We start from the raw sequence: 25,544 nt of genomic DNA, 5'->3' as shown, positions 1-25,544 counted from the left end.
ATAATCTTTAATATAAATAAGTTTACATGACAGATATAATATTACCGTATTTCACCGATGGGCATTCATCAGGCGCCGTTTGTATGCTCGCTCTCGGGTTTGTTGCTTGTCTAATTTCCCACTGCGCCGCTAGCTTCCAAAATCGCTGTAGCTCACCGGTGACAAGAACTCCCGACTCTCCGGACTCCACCGGCCGCCGGCTCTTCTCTTTTCTCCGTTCCTTTCGTTTCATGTATTAAAGATCCTCGTAATGTGGCCGGCGAGTCAAACTGTGGCATTCCGTCGGGGGTTCTCGTCCTCCGCCGCCGCCTCCCTTAACAAGAGGAGATGGGACGCGGTGGTGGTAGGCGGCGGCCACAACGGCCTAACCGCGGCCGCCTACCTGGCCCGCTCCGGCCTCTCCGTCGCTGTCCTCGAGAAGCGCCACCTCGTCGGCGGCGCCGCCGTTACCGAGGAGATCGTCCCCGGCTTCCGCTTCTCCCGCTGTAGTTACCTCCAGAGCCTCCTCCGTCCTTCCGTGATCCGGTAATCACTCCTCCTTCTCCTTAGCCTTCTACTTTCTTGATCTCATTCTAAATTGGCTTAGAGAGCTCGAGTTGGGGAGGCACGGACTGAAGCTTCTTCGAAGGAATCCCTCATCGTTTACTCCTTGTCTTGATGGGCGTTATCTCTTACTGGGTCCTGATGGTGATTTGAACCATTCGGAGATTGCCAAGTTCTCGAAGAAGGACGCCATGACCTATCCGAGGTGCTACTTCCTTCCACTACTTCTCTTGATGGACTCATCTTTGAATCTGATGGAATGAGAGGTCTTTTTAGTTATGTACGCATACAATTACATCAAAATCACTGTCCTATTCCTTAAGCAAAACACCAACCACAATCTGCTAGTCATTTAGATTGATGGAGTTTGTGTACTAGTTCAGGAAAAACTGGATATTAGGAGGACCTTCATTTTAAACATAAACATCATGACTGTTTTGGTCTCAATGCCTCATCTTGTTAAATTAAGTTGGATGGTTTACTATTCATTGTTTTGGTCCCATGAACTCGTTAACTTCATTGTACTTTGAGAAATTTGTTTCGGAAATAATTTTCCATTCTCTCTAAACAACACGTTCTGCCGAAACCATTAATTTGTATTTCTTTTTATGCGTCCTCGTTGATTGGCTTGTTTTCTTTGAGAGCTGTATGCAGTTAAGAACTCAGTATATTTTATCTTTTATAAAATACATTTTAGACTAAGATTTTGTTCTATAACCATCTTGTTAAGTTACCTGAGATGAGAATTCATGTTACATTTTAAAAAAAACTTATGCCTCTTCTCTCCATAGGCTTATTAGATAGCTTATTTTTTTTCAATTCCAGTTTCTCATAATTAAGTTGCACAATGTGACATTTAATATTCTATGTTGGTATAGGTGAGAGGTCCCCTCAGTTCATTTCTTGTATATTTCTTTTATAAATTGCACACATGCACACGCTACTTCCCTTTATATGATGCAGCGTTCGGAAACCATTCGTATATGTTTATATTCTGTTTTTGACTGTTCTGTTTTGCATGCAGTAGAAAATGACCAATTTATTTTTTTCATTGTTAAAGGTAGTTTATTTAGAATTTTAATCTATGTATCTTCTCTAAATGCAAGACAATGGTCCATAACATTTTAAAAGTGTTACTTATTTTAACTTTAATAAACTTATCACTGCATTTAGAACCCGGGATCATAGTGGCTGGTATCTTTGATTTTCGAAAACGAGGCATCGAGTACTAATCCTTGAAATTGTAGTACTTCATGGGACTTTTTGAGGTGGAAAGGTAGTGTGACAACTAATGGAATATCCTCAAGGTGGAACAAATATGAGATGTCGAAGATGAATGAGGGCAAGTCCAGAGTTTAGGATAAAATTCAAGGCGTCCTCCTCATGATGAGGATTGACTAGGGAAGGGAGGCTGGGTAAAGTTTTGTGGACAAAGATGTACACAAAGGATTAGCTTAGGTGGAAAGAGGAGCAGATAAGAGGGTCCTAGTCTGTTTTTGATACATATACTGTGTATCCAAACGATGTTTTTCATTGTATTTTTTGGGTTAGACCATGTTCATCTACATAGATCCTACAGTTGGTTTGCTTTTGTGGATCGAATCATCTAGATCTCCATGGCTAATGCCTTATGTAAGTTAGAATATAGTAATAACTGTTTGCACTTTTGCACACCTTAACTTATTCATCATAAAAGGCTACATTATAAATCAATTAATAGCTTCATTCATAAGTTATATCTTGCTATGTATCATTTTTGTTTTAAATTTTGTGAATCTGAAGTGTCCTAGAGCAGATTCAATTAGGAAATTTTATACTGATATTAATGCTAAGCCTACTAAGTGCTAAACATATGAATCATCATATAAACCTGTTACCTGCCTTATCTTTTACTTTTAAGGTGATGCTAAAACAGCTAAGTGCCTGGTTTTGCAATATGTTGGAACTGTCATCTATATATTCCATTTCCATTCTCAACATCTGTTGGATGAGCAATTGTGCATAAATATGCTTAGACACAGACAAATCAGAATGATGGCTTTAGCAATAATCTTTTAATTTTCTTCTATACTTTTAAATCTTCTATTAGTATGTTACTTGTTCTAATCATACTCTCTTCAAAAGTTAGAGATCTCATATTTCCTGGTTCATGTTTTAGTTCATAATTTTTGGACAATAGTAAGTGGTATGCATTGAATATTTTTTTGTTTAACTAGAATTAAGATAAAACTCTATTTCTCAGATTTGGAGTTTGATAGTATGAATAAACTCCATGAATTTGATTTCAGAATAATCTCCACTAATTATGGTTTTACTGCAGATATGAAAAACAGCTACAGAAATTCTGTAAATTTATGGATTTTCTTTTAGATTCACCATCACCAGAAATTAGGCATGATGTTCCATCCCTACTTGGTCGGTTGAAGGATAAGTTACATAAGTCTGCATTTTGGAGTCGTTGTCTCCATCAAGTTGTTAACTTGGGACAAAAGGACATGCTGTAAGTGTTTGTCTTTTTTATCATCCTTTTGGGGACTTGCATGCATTTGCATGTCTATAGGATCATGTGGACCCAGGTAGGTCAGAACTTTTGAATGCTAATATGAATATCTGTTGAATATGTTTTATACAGTACTGCAGATTCACCCTTTTTTTTTCTACTTGTAATAATGTGTTATTTATGTTTTAATGCTATTATAATGCTTTTGACAGGGATTTTATGGATCTTTTACTTTCACCAGCATCAAAGGTTCTGAATAACTGGTTTGAGGTCATCATCTTTCTTCATTTTCGTTCATGATCCAAAAATTCTCATTGTTCAGATTTACCCTTTTAAGTGCCCTGTCCAGATGATCTATAAACTCCCTGTTTATTGTTTGAAAAATTGCAGGCTCGCTCCTACTAATAGATTCATAGAGAAAGTTACCAGTAATTAATCTGATTATTTAATTAATATATTTTTTGGTTGATTATTTCACACAGACAGAGGTGGTAAAGGCAACACTGGCTACAGATGCTGTGATAGGGTCTATGGTAACTATTCTCTGAGCCATTTCTTTTGCATTTAAAAGTTTTTTTAATTTAATTTAACACTTTGTTAGAGTACAACATGACAATAATATTGTGTTCTCATTGCCATTTGTTAGAGAGATATCCTTTCCTCCAAACTTCTAGTTTCAGACATTTTAAACAATATAAATTTGTTGAATGCAATTTTCTCTGTATTCTGGATTCGATTTGTTCTCAATTCCCATCTTGAGTTATTCTGTTGAGATACAATTCAGTTGTTGACTTAATTTACTCAAGGCATATATTTTGCAGGTTTGTACGTTTAGAAAACCAGCCTTGGACTGACATAGGTTATAAGTCATGATCAAGGAATTTGGCAGGTACCATCAGTGGCCACTGCTAACAGATTTAGTAGAAAGTGGAACTTAGCTGATTAAGTGATCCAAATGGAATTTTAAGTTGTGTTCTGAACACATTACTATAAATACTTAGCCTCAGAAGTACTACACACTGAAGGGCTGAAAGTTGTGACTCAGGATTTTTTCCCCCCTAAAGGTTAATGGAGGATGATTGATGACACAAGTGGCCTTTAGAGTAATGTTGTCAATGGTAGAGACTAGAGGGCCAAAGAATTAAGCTAGGTCATGTGAGTAAGGTTTCACTGTTTGTAAAGATTTCTGAGAGGCAAAATTATAATGTCGTTAGTTGGGATTGTTTGGTAAGTTTTAGATTGATTCAGTGATGATTCCCATTAAGGACTTTTACTGATTTGTATGGAATTGTTTTTGACCCTAATCCCTGGGTTATGATTTGGCTAAAGCAATTGATAGGGTTGCACATCCTAATTTTAGTACAAAATATGTCCACAGCTGAATTCGGTATGGGCAGGAAACTTGGTATTCATGTCTAATCTTATCAGATTTGACATGTATGGACAAGTTGGAGATGAGCCATGATTATAGATTTCCGTTTAGGATATTGCATTTTCTGTCATAGTCACAGGTTTAGGCTTCTGGTCGGCAAAGTTACATTAAATTAGTCATTTTTGTCCAAATTAGAGGCATTGGCTTGGACAGTATTACGGATCCAATTATATTTGCTCTTCTGTTTTTTAACATAAATAGATTTAGTTTATTATTTGTTATTTGAGTATGAAGTATGGAAAAACATCTTTGCAGTCTGAATTTGGTAGTATTCTAAATGCTATTTTTTGCTGTGTCATTGTTCTACTATAAATATTCTTCATAGAGACTAATATTTGTCTTATGAACCACTTGTGCAGGCAAGTGTCCACACACCAGGCTCAGGATACGTTTTACTACATCATGTGATGGGCAACACTGATGGTGAACGTGGTGTTTGGTCGTATGCATCTAACTTGCTGTCACAGTTTTGCTGTCCACTTTATGCATTTTTGAACATGAGCCTCAACTGGCGCATATAGAATAATATTCAGATTTTCTACTATATCTTAAAATGGAAAAAATACAATTTCCTCCAATTCACCTATGCTTTTGTATTATATATTAACATTTGTTATGTAAGATGTGAGGTGACATGAGGATAGAAGTCATTGTGCTAATTCATCTACTATTTATCAACCCAAATACATATAATGATAGAAGTTTCACACATTCGGAGTTGTTGGAGCACCACATATACATGAGTTACATACAACAGATCTCACACAGCTGCATGCATTACATTGATAAAACACCATGTTGTAGAATTTTGTAGCCCACTTTCCTTTCATAAGTTTTAAGCATGGTAAGCCATACTATTTCGTATCGGTGACGTACTGGGCATACTGTACCATACTAGCACTAGACTGGCATGCAATACGGGGGATGTATCAAGTAGGTGTATCGATGCTATACCAAGATAGTACTGGTACAACATGCATTATCGAGTTTGCGAATCTTGGTTTTAAGTTATGACATACACTTAAGAGTGGAAGTGGGCCGGGCCATGCCCCTACCCGAACCTGGTCCGAATTATTTTTTTTTGGGTTTGGGTCAGGCTTGAGCTCGAAAATTTTTGGATAATCAAGGCCTGAGCCTGACCGGAACTCTATTGGGCTAGTCCGAATTATCCATTTCAGCCAAAAATAGGTCTGGCTCGAACCCAATTGAAGTTTAATATTTTATACTGTTGCTTCACAACTAAATAGGCTAGCCAAAAAGTGGGTTGTCTCCTATCAAACACATGATACATCATTCTTGGCTAAACACATTCTAATTTGTCCTTTACTTCCTTATAATTCTCTCCAAATAATAGCATATAAAAACAAATGGATTCAGGCTTGAATTCGGACTATGTTTTGGGCCTTGTTTGGGCTCGGGCTTGAGCTTGGGCTGGGCCTGGGCCGGGCCAATGACATACCGAGCCTGGCACACAAAAACAAATGGGCTTTACATTTAAGCCCAAATTCAAGTTGAACTCATTCGGGCTTAGCCCATAGTTTCACCCAAAGTTGGCCCGGTCCGATGGGCCTCTGGCCGGCCCAAGCCCATTTCCAGCCCTACATATACTTTGAGTTTTTAACGTATAGGATAAATCAATCATGAGGGGCATCTCGAATTTAGACTTACACTGCAGTACAGGTGTTATTATGCTGATGATGCAGTATCTAAGTTGTATGATGCAATTGGTGAGCTGAACTGACTATTGAAGACCGGTCATGAGCACGTGAAGTAACCATAGATAAATATGAAGTGCTGGTGACAAGGTGGGTCCATGGGCAAGCTAAGAAAGCTGTTGGAAAGAGTCGTTCGGTGCATGATTTATGATGAAGGAGCTGTAGCTGGAGAGACTGGCAGGCACTTAGAAGGTGAAGGAAGTGGGGTTTGGCCTAGGAAGGGTGTCCAAATGGACAATGCTAACAACTAACAGAAGATGCAAAGATAAGCACCAATAATGACAAAATGGTTAAGTTGGAGGCTAATGAGTCGGGCAAAGTAGATTAATAGGAACAAGATGACATGTAGTATATAGTGGTTACTTAGAATGATTTTTGGAAACCATTGACTATTAGTGCTAATAATATGAAGTGGAGGTCAAATATCAATGAAGACTTCGCATGGCAGAAATAGCGAATGGTTCTCAAAGCTAGATTCTCAAAATGATTTCAGGATGAATCAAAATGGAAAAGGGTTATGTGCATGAAGTGAAAGTGGCCGAGCACAAGAAATTGATCTTAAAGTAATGGAGACATGGGTTCTGATCTGATTTTGTCATGTATCAATGCAAGTCTGAAAGCAAAAGTAACCAACGAATAATATGCCAAATATGAGGAGGCCCAACAATGCCAATGATCAGAGAAGATATCTTAAATCTTAGAAGAGCTTAGGGGGATGATACAGACCTTTACAGTTTTTGGTGATTTTTCTTGTAGGACTTATTATAGGTAGTTACATTTCAACAAGTGTTTTCTCCTAATGGTACTTTGTGACGTTGGCAAGCAAACTTCGGCCAACTTTATTTTATGGACACTAAACTTCTTTTATCAGTTGCTAGTTCTGAAATTGACCGGACAAGTCTGCCAGATTGGGATGGACACTTGTACCGTGTGATTTGTGTTAAGTTGAGAAGTTGAAAGAATTGATGTCTTTATTCATTTATTAGTGCATCGAGTTAAATTTAGGCAGTTTATAGAATCCACTTGTTCTGCTTGATTCCATGTTGTTTCATGATAAGCTTGAATTTAGTAATTATGAGTCAGATGGTATAGTTTGATAGATTGTACAAACACAAAACAACAGCAGCAGCAGCAGCAGCAACAACAACAACAAAAAAAAAAAAACAGCCGCAGCAACAAACAATCAGTTTGTTAGCTTTAGACAATTAACTACCTGACATACTATAGTGGTGGTAGTGGTCAGCATCTCATCCTAACAACTATAGGCTTGGCTGGGAACTGAACCTGACCGACTAGTAGGTTAAACGCTTTTACACAACTCACCTAATTGACTTGTTCCACAAACTATTAATCTTGACCTACAACTTAACCCACCCACGTCAGCTTCTTTCTATATCAGTTTGTTAGCTTTAGACAATTAATAAACTGACATAATATAGGGGTGGTAGTGGTCAGCATCTCATTCTAACAGCTATAGGCTTGACTCAGACCTGAATCTGACCTGCTAGTAGGTTAAACTCTTTTACACAACCTCACCTGATTGACCTGTCCCACAAACCATCAGAACTGATCCATAAACTATAAATCTTGACCAACAACTTAATCCCACCGACATCAGCTTCGTTCAGTATTAGAATATATACATTCATATACATATATGTATATATGTCTCTGTATGGAAAGTCAAGCATCAGTCTTAAATTTCTAAATATGACTGACATGTAAGAACCCAGATATTATGTTAGATCATTAACAAATTGAAATAGTACTATATTTAGAATCCAAATAATATAGTAATTACTTGAATTCTTAAATAGTTTGCATTTTGGATATCATAGTTCCTAGAATATTGAAGACTTAGGAATACATGGCTTTCTAAGGTGTCTGTGCATATGCATACATGCATATGTGGCACACAGAGAGAGAGAGAGAGAGAGAGAGAGAGAGAGAGAGAGAGAGAGAGAGAGAGAGAGTCATTTGTGATAGAGATGTAAGTTAGTGGCTTGTTGTGGATTACCTAGAGAAGTTTTAATAAACATAATATCGTTAAAATTTATTGTGGCCATTGGAGTTATGTATCATCAATATCAAATTCTTCTCATCAGAATCTGGGCTGTTTGACTGGCCTGAAAATCAACTGCTAAAGCTGATAAGCATAAATGAGCAAGCATGGAATTTGACAACCATTAAACTGATACCTTAATGGCCCAAAATGGTCTTTGACCTGAGTCTAGCCGATATGATTTTGTGTTGAAAATCCTTATCTGGATCTGATCCAATGTGAATTTTTCTTGATCCAAACCCAACTAAATTTTGTTGCAACCGGTTGGCTTCTTGGGTCAGATCAAAATTCCCACATGTGATATGCTACACGTGAAACTTGGTAAAGATAATCAGTTTACCTATCAACAGCTCGTGGAGATCAACTGGTTGATCCTTGTGACTCATATGTTTTTGGAGGAATACCCAGGATTTGACCTCCTCCAAGGGCAAGCCCTTAGGAGACAGGTGCCAATCAACTGAGCTAACAGTTGTTGGCCTTGTGCCTCATACGTTATCAAGGAACAAGTTTATGGTATCACATAATCTGTCGGGCGTTACGATGATGCTTTATTTTCTTTTGTCATATAGTGTATTGTGGAAGTGATCTTTCACATAATGCATGGGCAGTAAAAGGAAAAGCACACACACTTAACCAACAAAAGTTATACTATATCAAGGGTAAAGGAAATATGTTTTGAAAAATGGGCATGCTGTAGGTATGTTGAAGGTGGAATGGGCTCAGTGTCGCTGGCTATAAGTAATGCAGCGCGTGAAGCTGGGGCTCATATTGTAACAGATGCAGAGGTATACTTCCATTGACCATTGATATCCTTTCTGTTATGCTTCCTGTAGAAGTAACCTAGAAGTTTTATGTTGTTAATATCCTTCCCTTCAAAATTTTGTGCTCTTATTGCCATTTAACTTACTGCATGATATATGGTCATCTTTAGATCCATTATGTAATTATCTGATGTTTAGTCTCATCAGTGAAACATAAAATGGCATAGTTGTTCATCATGGCTTTCTTTTGTAATATGTGTATTAAAAAGCTGTTCTTGTTCTGTTAATGTTCTATCGGTGCAGCTTTTTCAATTTCTTATTATATTAAATATTCCAGTGTTGTTGATTAGGTTGCTCAAATAATAATCAATGAGAACAGTGGAGCAGTAACGGGGGTGAGTCCTATCTTATTGGATCCTAATTTGATTAAACCATTGTAACCTTAGTGCACCTGATGCAATTACCCAGGTAGCACTGGTAGATGGTACCGAGGTGCATTCATCAGTTGTTCTATCAAATGCAACCCCCTATCGGACTTTTGTGGTATATTTCATGTGCTGATTATGACGTTTTCTCCAAAGCCATACCTGATGTGATGCTTAAGGTGCAAATGTATTGTTGAAATAGTCAACATGGCATCACCAAGTGAATTTACATTGTATCTTTTCTAATGCAGGAATTAGTGCCTCCCAATGCCCTTCCTGAAGATTTTGTTTGTGTTATAAAGAACTCTGACTACAGCTCAGTAAGGTCCTCCTGTATAATGTTATCGCTAACTTTTAAATGCTCTAATGCAATGATATGATAACAATTCTTTTTACTTTTTTATGAACTTATCCAAAAATTCTTAAGTATTTGCTGGATAATTTATCTTCATATTGAAGTAATTACTTCATTATTATCTGTCCTAGTGGAATTAGAAACATTCCAAGAAATGGAAGATTCATGTAGCATGTATAAGTGTCCTTATTTAAGCTAGATATCTGCTTGTAGCCTTATTTTCTCAAATCGGACAATTAGATATATCTAACTACAGCCTTCTCTGTTTGAACTAAAATGATGCAACATATCAGCTTTAGGAAACTGATGCAGTTATGGAGAGAAAAAAAAGAAGGATTGTGTGTCATGAAATAAGGTGAATGTGTTTTTTGTTGCATTTAAACAAAATACCCTTCTGCAATATGGTATATGGGCACCACCTTGCTTTGATTCCTAATCTGTACATCCTCCTAATGTGTTTATTTAAAATCCTTCTTTGGATCTTCAAGACACAGGTTCACTAATGATCTCTCTCTCTCTACTCTTTGTACAATTCCGCACCAATTTAAGATGCTATACTTGCTGAGGTGACTTTTGTTGCACAACCAGCAACCATTTTATACATTATAAATTGGCATTCCGTACCCACAATAAGCCTTAGCTCTTTTGTTTGGGATAGTGTGTCAATCCTTTGCCATTTGTTTCTTTTAATGGTTATATAAGTTGATTCAAGCATGTTCAAGTCCTTTCTCACAACTTCCATCAATTTATTCATGGGATTTTTTTCTTTTATGATCATTTAATAAATTTGTCCCTCTTTAATTTTGAAACATGCACATCCATATAACCTTAAATTGAGTTTCATATTTTTGTCCTAGTGCTATTTGGATGAACACATCTCATCTTTCCATGTTTACTGCATAAGGCCCTTGGCATTTGCACTACTAAATCATAACATGCATGTATTTTCTTTATTGAGCTTGTTAAACTAAAATCATGCACCATTTACACAAATCTCTCGAAGCATATCTCCAATTCCCTATTTCCTTCACCAAATTTTGATTCTGTAGAATTTCTTGTCTTGTCCATTTTTCTGCTAATGGATTCTTGATACAGCAATAGTTAGTTTGCTATTTATTGGCCATCCATACTGTTCACACCATTTCATTTATATTACTCATCCTTCTTTTTTAAATTAAAATTCAGATTTAGGCTTCCCAAGACTTTGTTTGATTATTTTGCCCTTCACATTTCTCAAATTTTTACCCTTTTAGCATTTCACATCTGCGTGTGACATAGATAATGGGTCTCTTGTCGGAAACCAAATATATTTTATATTTAAAGTTTAAAACAATCAAGAGCCTAAAATTGACCCTCAGTGTACATCAGCCACAAGTAGAAACTCATGGGTCTTGTGCTTTTACTACAACTACTTCACCTTCTTTCATTAGACTTTCATCTTAGTTTTCATAACTTGCAGTTTTTGCAATCCTGGCCCTAGGTTGTGTCACGCTCCGTCAATGATTACATGTAATTCTTCCCCAAGTTTGGATGACAAACTTAAATTCCATTGTCTATTAATGGACAGGGAACGACAAAAATAAACCTGGCTGTTGATAAGTTGCCACAGTTTCAGTGTTGCAAGCCTAATCTTCAGGTGGCAGGTCCTCAACATATTGGCACCATACACATTGGATCTGAAAGGTATGCTCAAAGTATGAAAGTTTTCAGATTTACTGTTTGACTGTCGATGAATTGTACTCTACAACTTGTTTCATATCTTCATCCAGTTCTTCTTATAGAGAATCTGCATCTCTGTAAGTGCAAGTACTTGATACTTATTTTAGTAAATATGCTTGCTTAATTGCACTGTTATTTTCGTGCTTTAATGGCAAAAGCTTAAATGTATAATACCTGATACTAAAGAATCTGGTCTGATGTCTGCTGATGATTGTCTTGGGTATGCAGGTATACGGATATGAGATTGGTAAAGTGGTTAGGAAGTGAACCCTTCTAACAGAGCATTTGCTAATTTTAATTCCCTTTCCAAGTTTTTACTCTGGTACATAGACCAAAGTATATCCTACTTTTTCTGCTAATTCTTCAGTAACCTTGGCTGAAAATCTGATGCCTTATGGTCAATATCTGTCAACTGGAAGATTATTAACCTCTATTAATTTACTAACAACTGAGCATCAGTCTTGTTGGATATAGGCTGCCATGTTTTTCTCTCACTGATACTAGGTACTGCAGTAACTTGAAGGCACTAAAAAACATGATCGATTGTCATTCAATTCTTCATTTAGTTCTGTTATCAGCTGTTAGAACTCGTAAATTTTTCTATTAATTTTTTTATTCTTAATGTGAATTCGCATAACTATCAAGCATGATGCTACCTATTTAAGTCACCTGGATTCATCATTTCTTCCAGCAAGCATGGTTTTAAATACCAGAGGTACGGTGCGGCATTCCATCCCAAGTGCCTAAACGGGATGATATGGGAAATGGACCAAAACAAGATGGGACATCCATTGTCCTGAGTGTCAATACACAGGGTGCCCTATTTCACGGAAAAACTAGGATGGCCCGTCAGACGATATTTAAAACCTTACCAGCAAAAGCTAAATCTTTTGTCGATGTATGTTTTTCTATAGGAATCTTTTGTTGATGTATGTTTTTCTATAGGAATCTTTTTCCACTGTTAATTATTGAAGGATCACAAAAACATGTGCATTGTGCATGCTATAGAAGCTCCAAAGAGCGACACTAAGCTGGTTGATCATGTTTGGCATTTCTGCATTTTAGTTTGAACAAATCTATTCATATGCTACAATACATTATGTCATTATTGTGGAAAATTTTGTTTATTGACTTGGATGTAACATATTCAGTATTTTCCTCAAAATTATGTGCATGGAAGATATTGGTTTTAAGATTACCTTGTGACCTTTTGATTTACTCTTTTTTCTTAAGCATGGAAGAAATTGATTTAGCGTACAAAGATGCTTTGACTGGTGTACCATCAAGAAGACCTATTATTGAAATGACAATCCCCTCTGTTTTGGACACAACCATTTCTCCACCTGGTATGACAAGTTTGTGTCTGCTGCTTTTATAGTGGGTTTGTTGTTTTGTCAATCCTACCATAAGATTTAGCTTATGCGACAAGACGTTTAGGTACTTGATGTGAGTAATATCAAGACAATTATCATGTAGATGTGATCTGGAAGAATTCCAGTATCATTATATTCTTTTATTACATAAAAATATCCAAGAGTTAACTTAATAGAAGATTTCCAATTTAGCTTATCTAGATTTTATCTATGTCAATATATAAAAGTCAGAAGGGAATATTCCCTTCTGATGCTTTCATCCTATACTTTTGGTCCAGCCAGTTTGAGAATAGATTAAATACCATAATAGAATTTGGAGTTGAGAACTCTTTATGTGGCATCTAACCTTCATGTACCTAAGGTGATTCAACATCACAGAGGGAAATGGGTGCATCTAAACTTCTTTTACTCTTAATGCATGATTCTTGCTATTGCGTAACAACTGCTCAATTTCAAACCTTATAAATGACATAAATAGAATTTTCTTCTTCTTCTTTTTTTTGATTGAAAGAGAGGGAGAGATCCACCCATTTATGACATATATAGAATGTTGTGATATCCTTGACAGGAAATGCAATATTGACATAGATTTGTTCTTGGTAAAAGTATATCTTCACTTTAATGTGAATGTCAAGCAACGTGTAGAGTTACTTGTGATAAATTAAGTTCGAATCTAATCATATTTTGGCATTAATATTTCCCTTGTAATGTTTTCGATCCATTCACAATGTTTTGTGCTAATTTGATTAATAAAGGACACATCCTTTTGTTTTAGGTCAGCATGTGATAAATCTTTTTATCCAATATACACCTTACAAACTTTCAGAAGGCAGCTGGAAAGACCCTAATATCCGAGTGAGTTGGATTGAAATTCCTCATATGTTGTGCATGTTTTGTGGACATTGTGCATGTTTTTTTTGTTGCATCTAGAGAGCATTGTAGCTTCTGATACCTCAAACATGCAAGTTCATGGTTAAGTTTGTTTGGTCCAAACCTGGATATACATTTTAGTAAAGATAAATATCATCCTATTCAATACAGTATGACTAGCCCAGATATTATTTTACATCTTTACACTATTGATGGAGGTGAGATGATGGCAACTTCGATGTTGTCTTGCATCTATCAGCATGCTGAAAAGCAAATTTTCAACTAATATACAAACATGTCATTTTCAGGAATTATTTGCTAAAAGATGTTTCTCATTGATCGATGAATACACACCAGGATTTTGCTCTTCGATTGTTGGCTATGACATGTTGACACCTCCTGATCTCGAAAAGGAGTTTGGCCTGACTGGTAAAATTTCACCAAACGGTTTACATTTAATTTGTCTTGTGCTAGAAATTATAAGCACCATTCCCATAAAACATTTCCTTATTTAATAATATTAGTTATCTTATGACTCAAACAAATTATGCAGGAGGGAATATCTTTCATGGTGCCATGGGGTTGGATTCTCTCTTCTTATTGCGGCCTGTCAAGGGATGGTATGATCAAGATTGTTAATAACATCATATGCTGTGATTAGAAAACTATCTATTAGTGTGATTTCCTACTTTGATATTGTATAGTTTCAAAGACTTTCATTATCAGGCACCCATCCACCTTCATTTTTTTCCTTCTGGGTTATGAGATCCACTTACGGTTGCTTCCACAGGTCGGATTACAGAACACCACTGAAGGGGCTGTATTTGTGTGGGAGCGGTGCACACCCTGGAGGTGGTGTAATGGGGGCACCTGGTCGTAATGCTGCCTCTGTCGTCATTCAAGATATAAAGTCGTAAATGGAATGAGAGAAGAAGAATCTTAAATGTCTTCCAACTGTAGGTAATTTAGGCTGTTACACTTTCCATAACGCCACATTGTTTCCAATTAAATCTTGTTTCATGTTTGTTCACTCACTAGTTTTTTTGTTTGAGACTCCACGGAATTGAATACTAATCAGGGCACCCCCTGTCTAAAAGACCAAAAATACTTGTTAAATTAGAAAACCAATCCTTTTCTCCATGGTTTTGTCATTCTTCTATTCCCTAGAACCTGCCTGTTGCCTCAGATTTATATTGATTTTAAATCCAAGCAGGGAATTTAGATGCCGGTCCTATTTCTTTAAATGGACCCAAAAACTGGATCACACGCTGGTCTCCTAAATGGGAGAACCTCAGGATCACACGCTGGTCTTCCATTAGTCATATGTAATATTTTTGCACTGCAAAATGCTAGTTGTGAAAAGATCTCACCATTGATCAAGTTGATTATGAACTGGATATAGCCTGCAAAACTTCTGTGTTCTATGCTTTTCATTGGAAAAAGGAAATTTGGTTTTTCAGTTGCTTAGTTCCAAAATACTCTATATTTTCCTACAGAATATATTTCCAAAAAAAATATGATTTTCTTCAGAGAAAATCTGCTTTTCTAGCTCTCTTTTTTGGCGTGAGGCTAATGTTTCAGCAACAATAAAAAATATTTGATCAAAGCGATCGTCTTAGGATGCTGATCGTCAAAGCATTGGATCAATTTTATAGCGAGGGCCTGTTTGGATACATATAATCAGCCATTGACAGGTTAATTGTTGTGAGTAATCCAATTAAGCTGTTTGGTAGGTATGAAGTAACAAAGCCTGTGAAAGTCCTTCAAATCTTATCAACTTTTGTGTGATGAAATCGGCGGTAGAGCAAGTTACAAGAATTGAGGCTGTAACAAAGGCGTTTGTTTGAGCAAAGTCACAGCTATCAAATATGAAGCAATTATATATGCTATTAAAAATTTATAGACATATTACCCCAAAAAATCAGTTTGCAGACATCGTAAATCGCTGTTCATAAATGCTACATGTAATTATAATTACAACTAATAGTAGTTAGTTGTAACTAAACTAGTATTTAGCCTGTGCATTGCACATGGGAGAAATGATTCATGCTTGTGATCGTTCCATATTGGAGAAGAAATGGTTGATCTAAATGCCGACTTTTTAGGATTGAGACCTCAGATTAGTGCAGGAAACTTCTAAAGTTTTCATAAGATTTCGTGTAGAAAACTTCTGAAAATTTTTTGAGATTAGTGTAGGAAAAGATTATATATATATAAGGTTCTCATTATGTATTAGTAGAGATGTATTAGATTTTTATAAATCTCATGTGAAAATGCACATGGGGCTTGTTTGTTGCGTCTCTCAGCTTAAGTTGGATATCCTAACTGGCTGACCAATGAAAATTAGTTCCCTTGGGTGGAGCCTCGCACAGGCATGTGGACGTTCACCTAGGGGTGAAATTAGATTTGATAATATCTGTCCCTAAGGCATGTGGATGTTCCCTATCTATAGCCGAGTCCCCTTCAATACAAAGAAGGCTAGCCTGCATATTGTCATAGCTCCATATTGGCTAATAAGAAGGATGCCACATAAGTTTATTACTTTGGGTTGATTCTTCTTCCGACATCATAAGCTTTTGGGCTGTGAGTCCCTGCGAAGTGGTACCAGGCTTATTATGCATCACGACCTCTTTCACTGAAGGATACCAGAGAGTCAAGGAGGATCTAGTAGGATTGAGTAGGATCTGAGTCATGATGGGCTCTATCTTTTGAGTAGGAGCCGTCAAGGAGGATCTAGTAGAATTGAGTAGGATTTGAGTTATGGATGGGCTTTATCTTTTGAGTAGGAGCCAATCGTGATGAGGATGCCATGAGATTAGGTGGAGTAGACTATCATAGTCTTATATTGCCTAATAATAGAGGCTCACCAGTTCTTCTAACAAATTCAAGCAAGGATCTCTTCACAGATGCATGGCTTGCCAAGGCAACATAAACTTCGATTATTTATTTTTATCCATTCTCCTTTTATTTATTTTTATTCTAAAGATGTGTTTAGTTTGCAATCAAAATTAAAATTGGAATTAGAATCGGCATAAGATATGAAGATTAAAAGAGGGTAGGGATTGGATTTTCGAAGATTCGGACATTTTCAATTTTTTTAGAATCAAAATAGAAATGAAACTTCTTCCAATCAAATAGCTGAAATGGGAATCATTCATTTCTATTTTAATTCTTCTCGTTTTAAAATCCAACGCCTTCCAATCAAATATACTCTAAATTTCTATTCACTCCTCCCTATTTCTTTTTGGACTGTCTTGATCTGCCGAGCCACGTCTCTATGTCGAGTGGGAACAACTGGGGCGCCATTTTCTGTCAAAGCCATGAGCTGCCTCTGAACGGAAAAAAAATCCGGTGACCCACACACGGGGAGGTCAGAAAAGCTAGTCTCATTCATGAGTCCTAATTAACACCATTCTGCTACCGAATTGATAGCTTGAACCAAAACTATCCACAAAGATACCCTCGCGCCTCCTTGCGAACACCCGAAAACCCATCGTCATCCTTCCGATGCTCGGCCCCTCCCACCACCACCCGGCCACTTTCCTCCATGGCTCCCTCCGCCCCAAACCAAATAATCCTAACCTCAGTCCCTCCTTCCCATCCTTCTCTCTCCCATCCCCTTCTCTCCTCTCCCGCAAACCCCTCCTCTCCTCCTCCTTTCTCGCCTTCGATTCCAGTAACCAATCCATAGACCCATCTCTAGAAGAATTCGAATCCCAAATCGACTCCTCTCACCTCCCCCGTCGGCAGAATGCCCGCTCCACCTCTCTCCTCCTCCGCCACTTCCAGTCCCAACCCGAGCAAACCAAATATGACCCAGTCCTTGACGACGAAGAGCAAGAAGAGGAGCTCCAGAGGAAGAGAATCGTCGACGAGGTATCCCTTACCACGAGGAGGGTCCCCAGATTCCCCGGCTCCATTGATTTCCCCAAGGCCGAGCAGATCGAGCCTCCCCCTGACTTCCGCCGTCTGGTCGGCACTGATGATCGGGTCCTCAAGCGGGCCCTCGAGGTCCGCCGAGGGGTCGCAGCCGAGATCTTGAAAGATGCCTTGCAAGCAGGGAGGCTCAGCATTAGATACTCCGCCAACCTTGTCTCCAAAATGCTGGATTTCGTTGATCGGGTCGTGATCGAGGCGGCGGCGATGAAAGGGGTTGCGGAATTCTCGCATCTTTCTTTCAATGCTCGGGCGAAGAGCTACATCCAGTGCTCTGGCGTGGTCCCTCTAGTCAAGTAATCTTCTTTTTTTGAGCTTTCCATCATTTCTCTCCTGTTTCTCTTTTGGGGAAAAAAAGATTTTCTTTTTGTTTTTGCTATTTTTCTTTCAAAGCTTGAAATTTGATTTGGTTTTATATGTTTTAGGTGGTTGAAACACAATTCAATGACGTATCCACAAATTGGGAAGGTAATTTGCATGTGTTCTGGTGATCTCTCGCCAGTGAGGCGTCTATGTGAATGGTTGAAGTCGATTCATGTGAAGGGGAAGTATCTCGGGGTTGTGCTTGTAAAGGCAGGCCCCATTTTCAACCGCAGTTTAGACATGCTGGATGAGATTGCCAACTATCTAGAGAGAAATGAGGTGAGGAGGGATTGGTTGGGTTTTGTCGTTACCCGATGCCCCCAGGTGTTGGCTTTAAGTATGGAGGAATTGAAATGCCGAGTGAAGTTTTATCTGGACATGGGAATGAGTGAGAATGACTTTGGTACGATGGTCTTCGATTATCCAAGAGTGCTTGGGTTCTACAGCCTGGAAGATATGAACAGTAAGGTGTTTGAGATGCGTGAGTATTCTTGGTTGTTGTTTATTAATTTATATATATTACTCCTGAAACCTAGCTGTAGGTAATTGTAGTTTTTATCATTGCTGTTTCCCATTGTCTTGGGTGATTTTCTGTGAGATAATGTTATGATTTCTTTCTTAGATTGTCAATACCACGTACGTTCAAAGAGCTACCTTTTTCTTTCTATTCAAGGCTTTGTGTACTGCATTTCGGTGTCGTGCAGTCCGTATCTGTACTTGGCACACACTGGCACTCCCAGATGCCATGGTGTACCAAGCACTGGCATGCAGCCATGTCATATGCTGCTCCTCTACAGGCATGGTACATATTATAACAACACAGAGAAGCATGCACAAGTCCTAAATCCATTCTTTTCAACCTCAATATAATGCTTGCATGGTGCATCTGAATCTAATTCATAGTGCATTCTCTTATTTCTTTATTTAAAGGAATATGTTTAAATTATTTTAAGCGAGCCAATTGTAATCTGTTTGAGTACCACAAGCAAAACCACATAACCTAGGTTGTTTGTTCATTTTTTAAGTCTTTCTATACATGTTATTGGTAAGAGAAATCTCTGGTTGATTTGAAAGTTTCACAATTGTATACTGTTACATGATCGACCTGTAGGTTGTATCTAGTTGTTCTTCATAGTAAAAACCATATGTGCATGTGTCATATGATAGCGCTATGTCTGAGGAGCCAAATAAAATTGGCAATTGTGTATATTATTAACCTGCTTAATGAGTTCATTTTGTCCGGCTCACTGTGGTTCTGGTGGTTATTACTTCTTTTTGTGGTTTACTTTTTGAATGTGACATGCACTTATAATATCAGAGGAATCTTCCTACAAATTTTTGTTGTCTTGCTTAATGCCATCATTGACAAGTCAAAAAGACCTAGAACTTTCATAATATTGTGATCTTACAACAATTTTTTGTTATCTTGCTTGATGCTAGTATTGACAAGTAAATATTGACCTGCTGCTGTTCCAGGTCCAATACCTTAAGGAGTTTGGCTTGAGTACTGAGGATGTTGGACGGTTGTTGGCCTTCAAGCCACAACTAATGGGTTGCAGCATTGAGGAAAGGTGGAAACCCCTTGTAAAGTATCTGTATTATCTTGGTGTTCGTCGTGATGGTATGAGGAGAATGCTAATGATTAAACCTATGATTTTCTGTGTTGACTTGGAGACAACCATTGCGCCAAAGGTATGGATCTTTGCCATATGTTGTTGTTTATGGTATATTGTTTGAAGCTATATGATAATTGTTCTCCTCATTTCTGTTACAAGTCTGTTGCACGAAGGGGCTATCCTTGAAATGATGCATGCTGTGTATCTTTAGCTGTATAATACCCTTATGTTTGTGCTGATGTGCGGTAGCTTTTTTGTTTCTCCGGATGTTCAGGTACGATTTCTGCAGGATATAGGCATCAAAAGTGAAGCCATTGGTGGAGTCCTTGTCAAGTTCCCACCCATATTAACGTATAGCCTGTACAAGAAAATACGCCCCGTGGTTTGTCCTTTTTGTTTAAATTCCCATTTATTGATTAAATATTTATGGAAACGCATTATTGCTTTGCTTAGTATTTTGGTGGCTTGAATCTGTTTTGCTATTTATAGGATTTCGCCTATCAATAGTGAAACAATCAATCAACAGTTTGTAAACTTTTGTTTGCCTTGATACGTCAATTGTAATGACTGCGCATACATTTGAATCAGATTTTTAATATGATAGATTGACAATGGTTGACTCTCCAAAATCAACGGTGATAAGTATTACAGAAGTATGTTAAGTATGACATTGGCAGAATATACTTAAGAGCAGCACTTGACTTTTGTTGTGCATAAAAATTCCAATTAATATTTGTTGGTATTGATCCCAATACACTACTGCCAGCATGGGACCCCTAAGATTTGTCTTAGGAAAGGGCTGGTGGAAGAAGTATCCAAGGGACTTTTTTACTGGATGGCCCATATCGACAATCTATTATTCATAAGATGCAGCTATCTAAAAGGAGCAAAAGGGGATTTTATACATTAAAATAAACATAGGCCAGCACTACATACTCTGAAACTTCCTAGTGTGCTATTTTTAGTTGAGCGCTTTCTTATTGTGATTAAATGTGTCATTTGGAAAGGGCCTTAGATTTATTAACACCTGATTGTTTAAATTTTTCACATTATTTGCTTAATTGTTAGGTCATCTTTCATTTAATAGTTTTCATGTGCCGTATTTTTTTTAAATAATTTCAAGAAAAGTTGGGAGCCATGAAGTCCCTAAATTAAGAAATGACCAATTTAGTCATAGTTTAAATCACAAATACAGTGTTAGGATACCTGCCTATCTTCCTTTTGAAGTGCAGAGGACATATCTATTATATTTATAGGTAGCATGGAGGGGGGGGGGGGATTTTCAGAATCTTTTTCTGTAAAATAGACTTCTGATCAATGGCATTCCACTAGTTTCGTTGATAGTGGGGGCCATGAATTGTTTGTTGCGACAAGATGTGGCTTCAAATCTTAAAAGAGATCAAAGCAGACTCCTTAATTACCTTTTCCTTAAAACTCAAAAAAATAAGTCCAGAATCAGGTTTCTTTTTCTGTAAACTATAATCTTTTGGAGGTCTTCAGAACATTTAAGATTTATTTAAGTATGTTATTCTTCTTTGGAAGCATTTCCAACATCTGGTGTGGTTATCAATTGGTGCTGTGGGTTTTGTTTGATAAGCTAAACTGGAAAATGGAAATTTTTGCTGCTATATCTGCCCCAATGATTATTTAAGATATAATTCCTTTTAAATTCAATGGCTCCACTACATACAAAAATGGTGATACCATATCTTTTAGCAAATTTTTGCCAATACAATTGAATAGAAGAAAATCGAATTGTTTCATAAATTCATTATTCAATAAGTAGGTTGACACCTTATGTGCTGTGCTGTATTTCCTATGCTGCAAACTGTACCTGTTTCATTATGAGTTGATTTATAGGAAACAATTGTATTATCACAAGGTTTGGACTCTAGATGTAAGGTCTTGTTTCTCTATTCAGTGATGTGTTTCCAGCTGCAAGTCACTACTGTAATCGAGAAAACATTCTTTGCTATCATAGCCCCAAATCAGATTTTAGTTTTATCACTACTCATTACATGCTAAATTAATTACCAATGAACATTGTCAGGCAGCCATAACCATTCAGAGTGGGCTATTAAAAGTTGCAGTGATTTGTTCTAATCTGACAAGTGCTTGGCTTAAAATTACTTGGCTTTATTGCTGCTGTTTATTCTATATCTCGTTAAAAATATATATTATATTTAACAATTAAAACAGTTTGCAATACAAATTACAGTCTCAAATTATCGTACACAATCTTTTTATGCAATTTTAGCTTTTAAATTTGATGCTTCTGCACTTCTGTCACTTAGTCGTTTCTTGATTCCTGTACATTCTTTTGTTTCAAGCTTGGTACAATGTGTGCAGGTTATTTTCTTGATGACAAAAGCTGGAGTCACTCAAAAGGATATCGGAAAGGTGATTGCCTTGGATCCCCAGCTTGTGGGCTGCCATATTATACAGAAGCTAGACATTAACGTTAAGTACTTCCTGTCATTGGGCATACGCCTTCAGTCACTAGGCGTGATGATTGCTGACTTTCCAATGCTGCTCAGATACAATTTGGATGTTCTTCGCCCTAAATATAAGTACTTGAGACGAATTATGGTCCGTCCATTGCAGGATCTCATTGAATTTCCTAGGTAAGTCTTGTAGACCTACTCTATTATTCTCTTTCTTGTTACGATCGTCTGTGAAGTGTTCAGCTTTGCTTCTTGCATGGGAATAAGCATTTCATCTGTTATAGGTTTGTTTCCTTGGTCCGTCATTATATACCTAAGCACCTGGCATCCTGGTGAAAGAAATTTCTTATGGGCAGTTGACAGTAATCTAAAAGATGGAAAAAGGGGCAAGCTATCGAAAATTATTTTGGTACCATTATGTTAACTAGGATATAACAGTAGTCTGACATGGACGTAGGGCCTGGGGGCTTCAGAATCCTGCTCAACACTTGTTGAATTGCCTCTCTCACTCGAGATGGATAAACTTTAGAGTCTATTGCTGCTTCTCACTACATAACCATTCCTTTCTTGGTTAGTATGGTTCATGTAGGCATCTAAAAATTCAGCAGTCTTTGAATATTTCTCACCAAGTGGCCTTTATTAAAGCTATTCTCCATTTCAAAGTATAATAATCTGTGAGGCCCTATGGTGCCTAGTGCCTTCAAGTTTCTTTGTGTTATTTGCTGCTTGTACTTTCATCAGAATTTAATATATTAATAATATATAACCCTGCAGGTTCTTTAGTTATTCACTAGATGGAAGGATAGTTCCGAGGCACAAGATTTTGGTGGAACACAGGATAAATTTTAAGCTGCGGTACATGTTGGCAGGCTCCGATGAAGAATTCAATCGAAGGGTCCAGGCTGCTATTGAGAAACGAAAAAGATTTGAATCTGCTGGCACATATGCTGAACTTCCTGATTCTGACTCAACTGATGTGGCTCCAGTAGCATCCTAAATTTCCCAGGGATTTGGGGGGGAGGGAGAGAGAGAACTTATGGCTGTCTGACAGTCCTACTTGTAAATGTTAAAGAAAGTAATGTATTTATTCTCATATTTTAATTAGTTGATCTTGATAATTCTGCATCATATCTCATGGCAGCCAGATTTTTTCCTTTTAAATTTCGTTTTACCTGTATCAGATTTTGAAAGGCATATTGGTCCATTCTCCAAGTTTAGGTATTGAAAAGCTTTTTTTTTTGCCCGTTTCAGATGCTCCAATTTGATTATTTCAAATATACCAACGCGAAGTTAATCTCCTTAATTTATCTTTTTTATAAGCACTTTTTTTTGCAAATTATTCTTTCGACACGATCTCTCGATATTTCTGTTGATACTGCTGCAACTTCTGTGTGCGTGGTTCTTGTTTGATACCGTGCACATACTTACAAGTACGGTGTTTCAAACGATCAAGTGCCATATATTGTTTCTTTAGAAGCGTGCAAACCGTAGATTCTACTCTCAAATTCCTCGTGCAGATTGATTGTATAAGCCAAAAAAAATGCAGTAAAAAAAAGCTAATGCAAGTTACTTATTTCTCTTGGTTAGGGCCAGCACGAGTTGTTATGTAAAACAATTTAATCGCGGGATCACAGTTCTCATATTATTTGAATATTTTACAGCATCCAAGCGCGCCTGTAGCTCAGTGGATAGAGCGTCTGTTTCCTAAGCAGAAAGTCGTAGGTTCGACCCCTACCTGGCGCGAAATTGTTAGATTTAAGTTTTTTTAAATGTTTCTATTAGGATGATGTATTTGCGTTATAGATTTTTTTTATATAAAATTGATAGATTAGACCAAAACGAGCTGCAATATAACGAGTTTAAAATTATGCATTATGAGAAATATTACTCAAGATCTTCCACATTTGATAGACTACAGCACCTTAGAATATTTCTCAATGACTGATACGATGTAACAAAAGTAGAACGCACGGGACATTTTCTAATTTCAATTCTCAACTAAACAATATTGCAAAAAATTTCACAATTTTTGCCATGATTAATATTTAGTTAAAATGAACTTTACACAAAAACCAGTCGGCATCCTTCTCATGCGGCTGGGAGGAGTCAGCAGTTTGAAGGCAAAAAGGATTCCCCCTATAGAATGTGGGTAATCTTTTTTCTCTTTGGTATTGAACTGGGAATGCGTGGTGGAGATAATTTATAATATGCTTTGGTACTCGACAAGATTGCAACGGACAACTTAGATGTTCATTGGAATAAGTTGTAAGCTCAACAAAATCTCGGCATTGTGATCGTAAAGTTTATGCTTAGAAAAAGTGTTGGAGGACACTATCGATTTCGCCATATGCATCGAAAAGGACAAGCCAGCCAAGAAGTTATTGTTCGAACCAATGAAAGAGTTCTACTGTTCATTTATTGGTTCGACAAGTTATTACATATTATTGTTGTGAGGATCCGTGCGGACGTGTGTTTAATCCCACATCGGTTATTCGCTGGGTAGATCTTGGGTACTTATATAGGATTAAGGAACCCAAATAATAACTTCCGGCTAGCCATTTTTGGTGAGCTCCTGGGTTGTTACAATTGGTATCAGAGCGGATCCGGCCCATAACCTATGTGGACTAAGAAACACTGTAGCACGGATCCATTGGGGCTGACCACGGGCCAATCATGGTGTTGTGATTAGATTTGAATAGATTTGAACCCTTAGCCTGACGAGGATGTCAGGGCTTGAACGGGGAGAGTATGTGAGGATCCGTGCGGGCGTGTGTTTAGTTCCATATCGGTTATTCGCTGGGTAGATCTTGGATACTTATACAGGATCAAGGAACCCAAATAATAACTTCCGGCTAGCCATTTTGGGTGAGATCCTAGGTTGTTATAGTTGTTATAGTAGTCAGTTCACGACATCGACAATTTCAACATTATCAGCATGGACTTTGCAATGAAGGGGTGTGTTGGAAATCTTTGATTATCCTACTTAGGGTTCTATTCCTAGTTTTATTCTACTTGGTTATTCCTTTTAGAATAGTTATCCTTATTCTTTAGTAATTATCAAATCTTATCTTTTAGTGGGTGATAGTTATTCTTATCCTTTAGTAGTTATCAAATCTTTTCTTTTTGTTGGTGTTGGTTTTTGAATTTGAGTACGAATACACCCAATAAAGTCAGAGAACAAAATATCTCGGAGTGCCCGTGCAGTTCCACATCTCCAGCCCATATGGTATTACCTGTATGGTTGGCCACATAGGCAGCCACCTAATACGCAACCTCATTAGCTTCACGAAAGACATTCTTGGCCTGAACAGTCACTCCATCTCTCGTCATGAAGCAGAGGGTGGTCATCACCCGCACCCCTCGGGCCTCCCTAGATCCATCTGATAACCGTGGCCGAGCTGCCGGCCCTTTCTTCGGCATCTCCTTCCAT

The 25,544-nt window shown here is 37.5% G+C and overlaps 2 protein-coding genes and 1 non-coding gene across 3 annotated transcripts; all 3 read left to right on the top strand.

Annotated features, from left to right (window-relative positions):
- The first annotated feature begins 59 nt into the window (after positions 1 to 59).
- Positions 60 to 14,895, top strand: LOC103705358 (pyridine nucleotide-disulfide oxidoreductase domain-containing protein 2). The gene is made up of 16 exons (XM_039115706.1): positions 60 to 525; positions 587 to 748; positions 2,864 to 3,043; positions 3,256 to 3,313; positions 3,526 to 3,576; positions 4,835 to 4,917; positions 8,950 to 9,037; positions 9,364 to 9,408; positions 9,482 to 9,556; positions 9,690 to 9,758; positions 11,361 to 11,476; positions 12,746 to 12,858; positions 13,661 to 13,740; positions 14,064 to 14,184; positions 14,309 to 14,375; positions 14,546 to 14,895. The coding sequence occupies exons 1-16, from the start codon at positions 251 to 253 to the stop codon at positions 14,670 to 14,672; spliced, it is 1,710 nt and encodes a 569-aa protein (XP_038971634.1). The 5' UTR covers positions 60 to 250; the 3' UTR covers positions 14,673 to 14,895.
- A 1,116-nt stretch (positions 14,896 to 16,011) lies between these two features.
- Positions 16,012 to 23,242, top strand: LOC103705359 (transcription termination factor MTERF2, chloroplastic). The gene is made up of 6 exons (XM_008789027.3): positions 16,012 to 17,987; positions 18,117 to 18,522; positions 19,531 to 19,746; positions 19,945 to 20,052; positions 22,020 to 22,294; positions 22,889 to 23,242. The coding sequence occupies exons 1-6, from the start codon at positions 17,263 to 17,265 to the stop codon at positions 23,109 to 23,111; spliced, it is 1,953 nt and encodes a 650-aa protein (XP_008787249.2). The 5' UTR covers positions 16,012 to 17,262; the 3' UTR covers positions 23,112 to 23,242.
- A 542-nt stretch (positions 23,243 to 23,784) lies between these two features.
- Positions 23,785 to 23,857, top strand: TRNAR-CCU. The gene has a single exon. It is a non-coding gene; the product is annotated as a tRNA-Arg (tRNA).
- Positions 23,858 to 25,544: the final 1,687 nt, after the last annotated feature.

The sequence above is a fragment of the Phoenix dactylifera genome, unplaced genomic scaffold (assembly GCF_009389715.1).
Source record: "Phoenix dactylifera cultivar Barhee BC4 unplaced genomic scaffold, palm_55x_up_171113_PBpolish2nd_filt_p 000007F, whole genome shotgun sequence".
Classification (NCBI taxonomy): Eukaryota; Viridiplantae; Streptophyta; class Magnoliopsida; order Arecales; family Arecaceae; genus Phoenix; species Phoenix dactylifera.
This window is presented reverse-complemented; position numbering and strand designations above follow the sequence as displayed.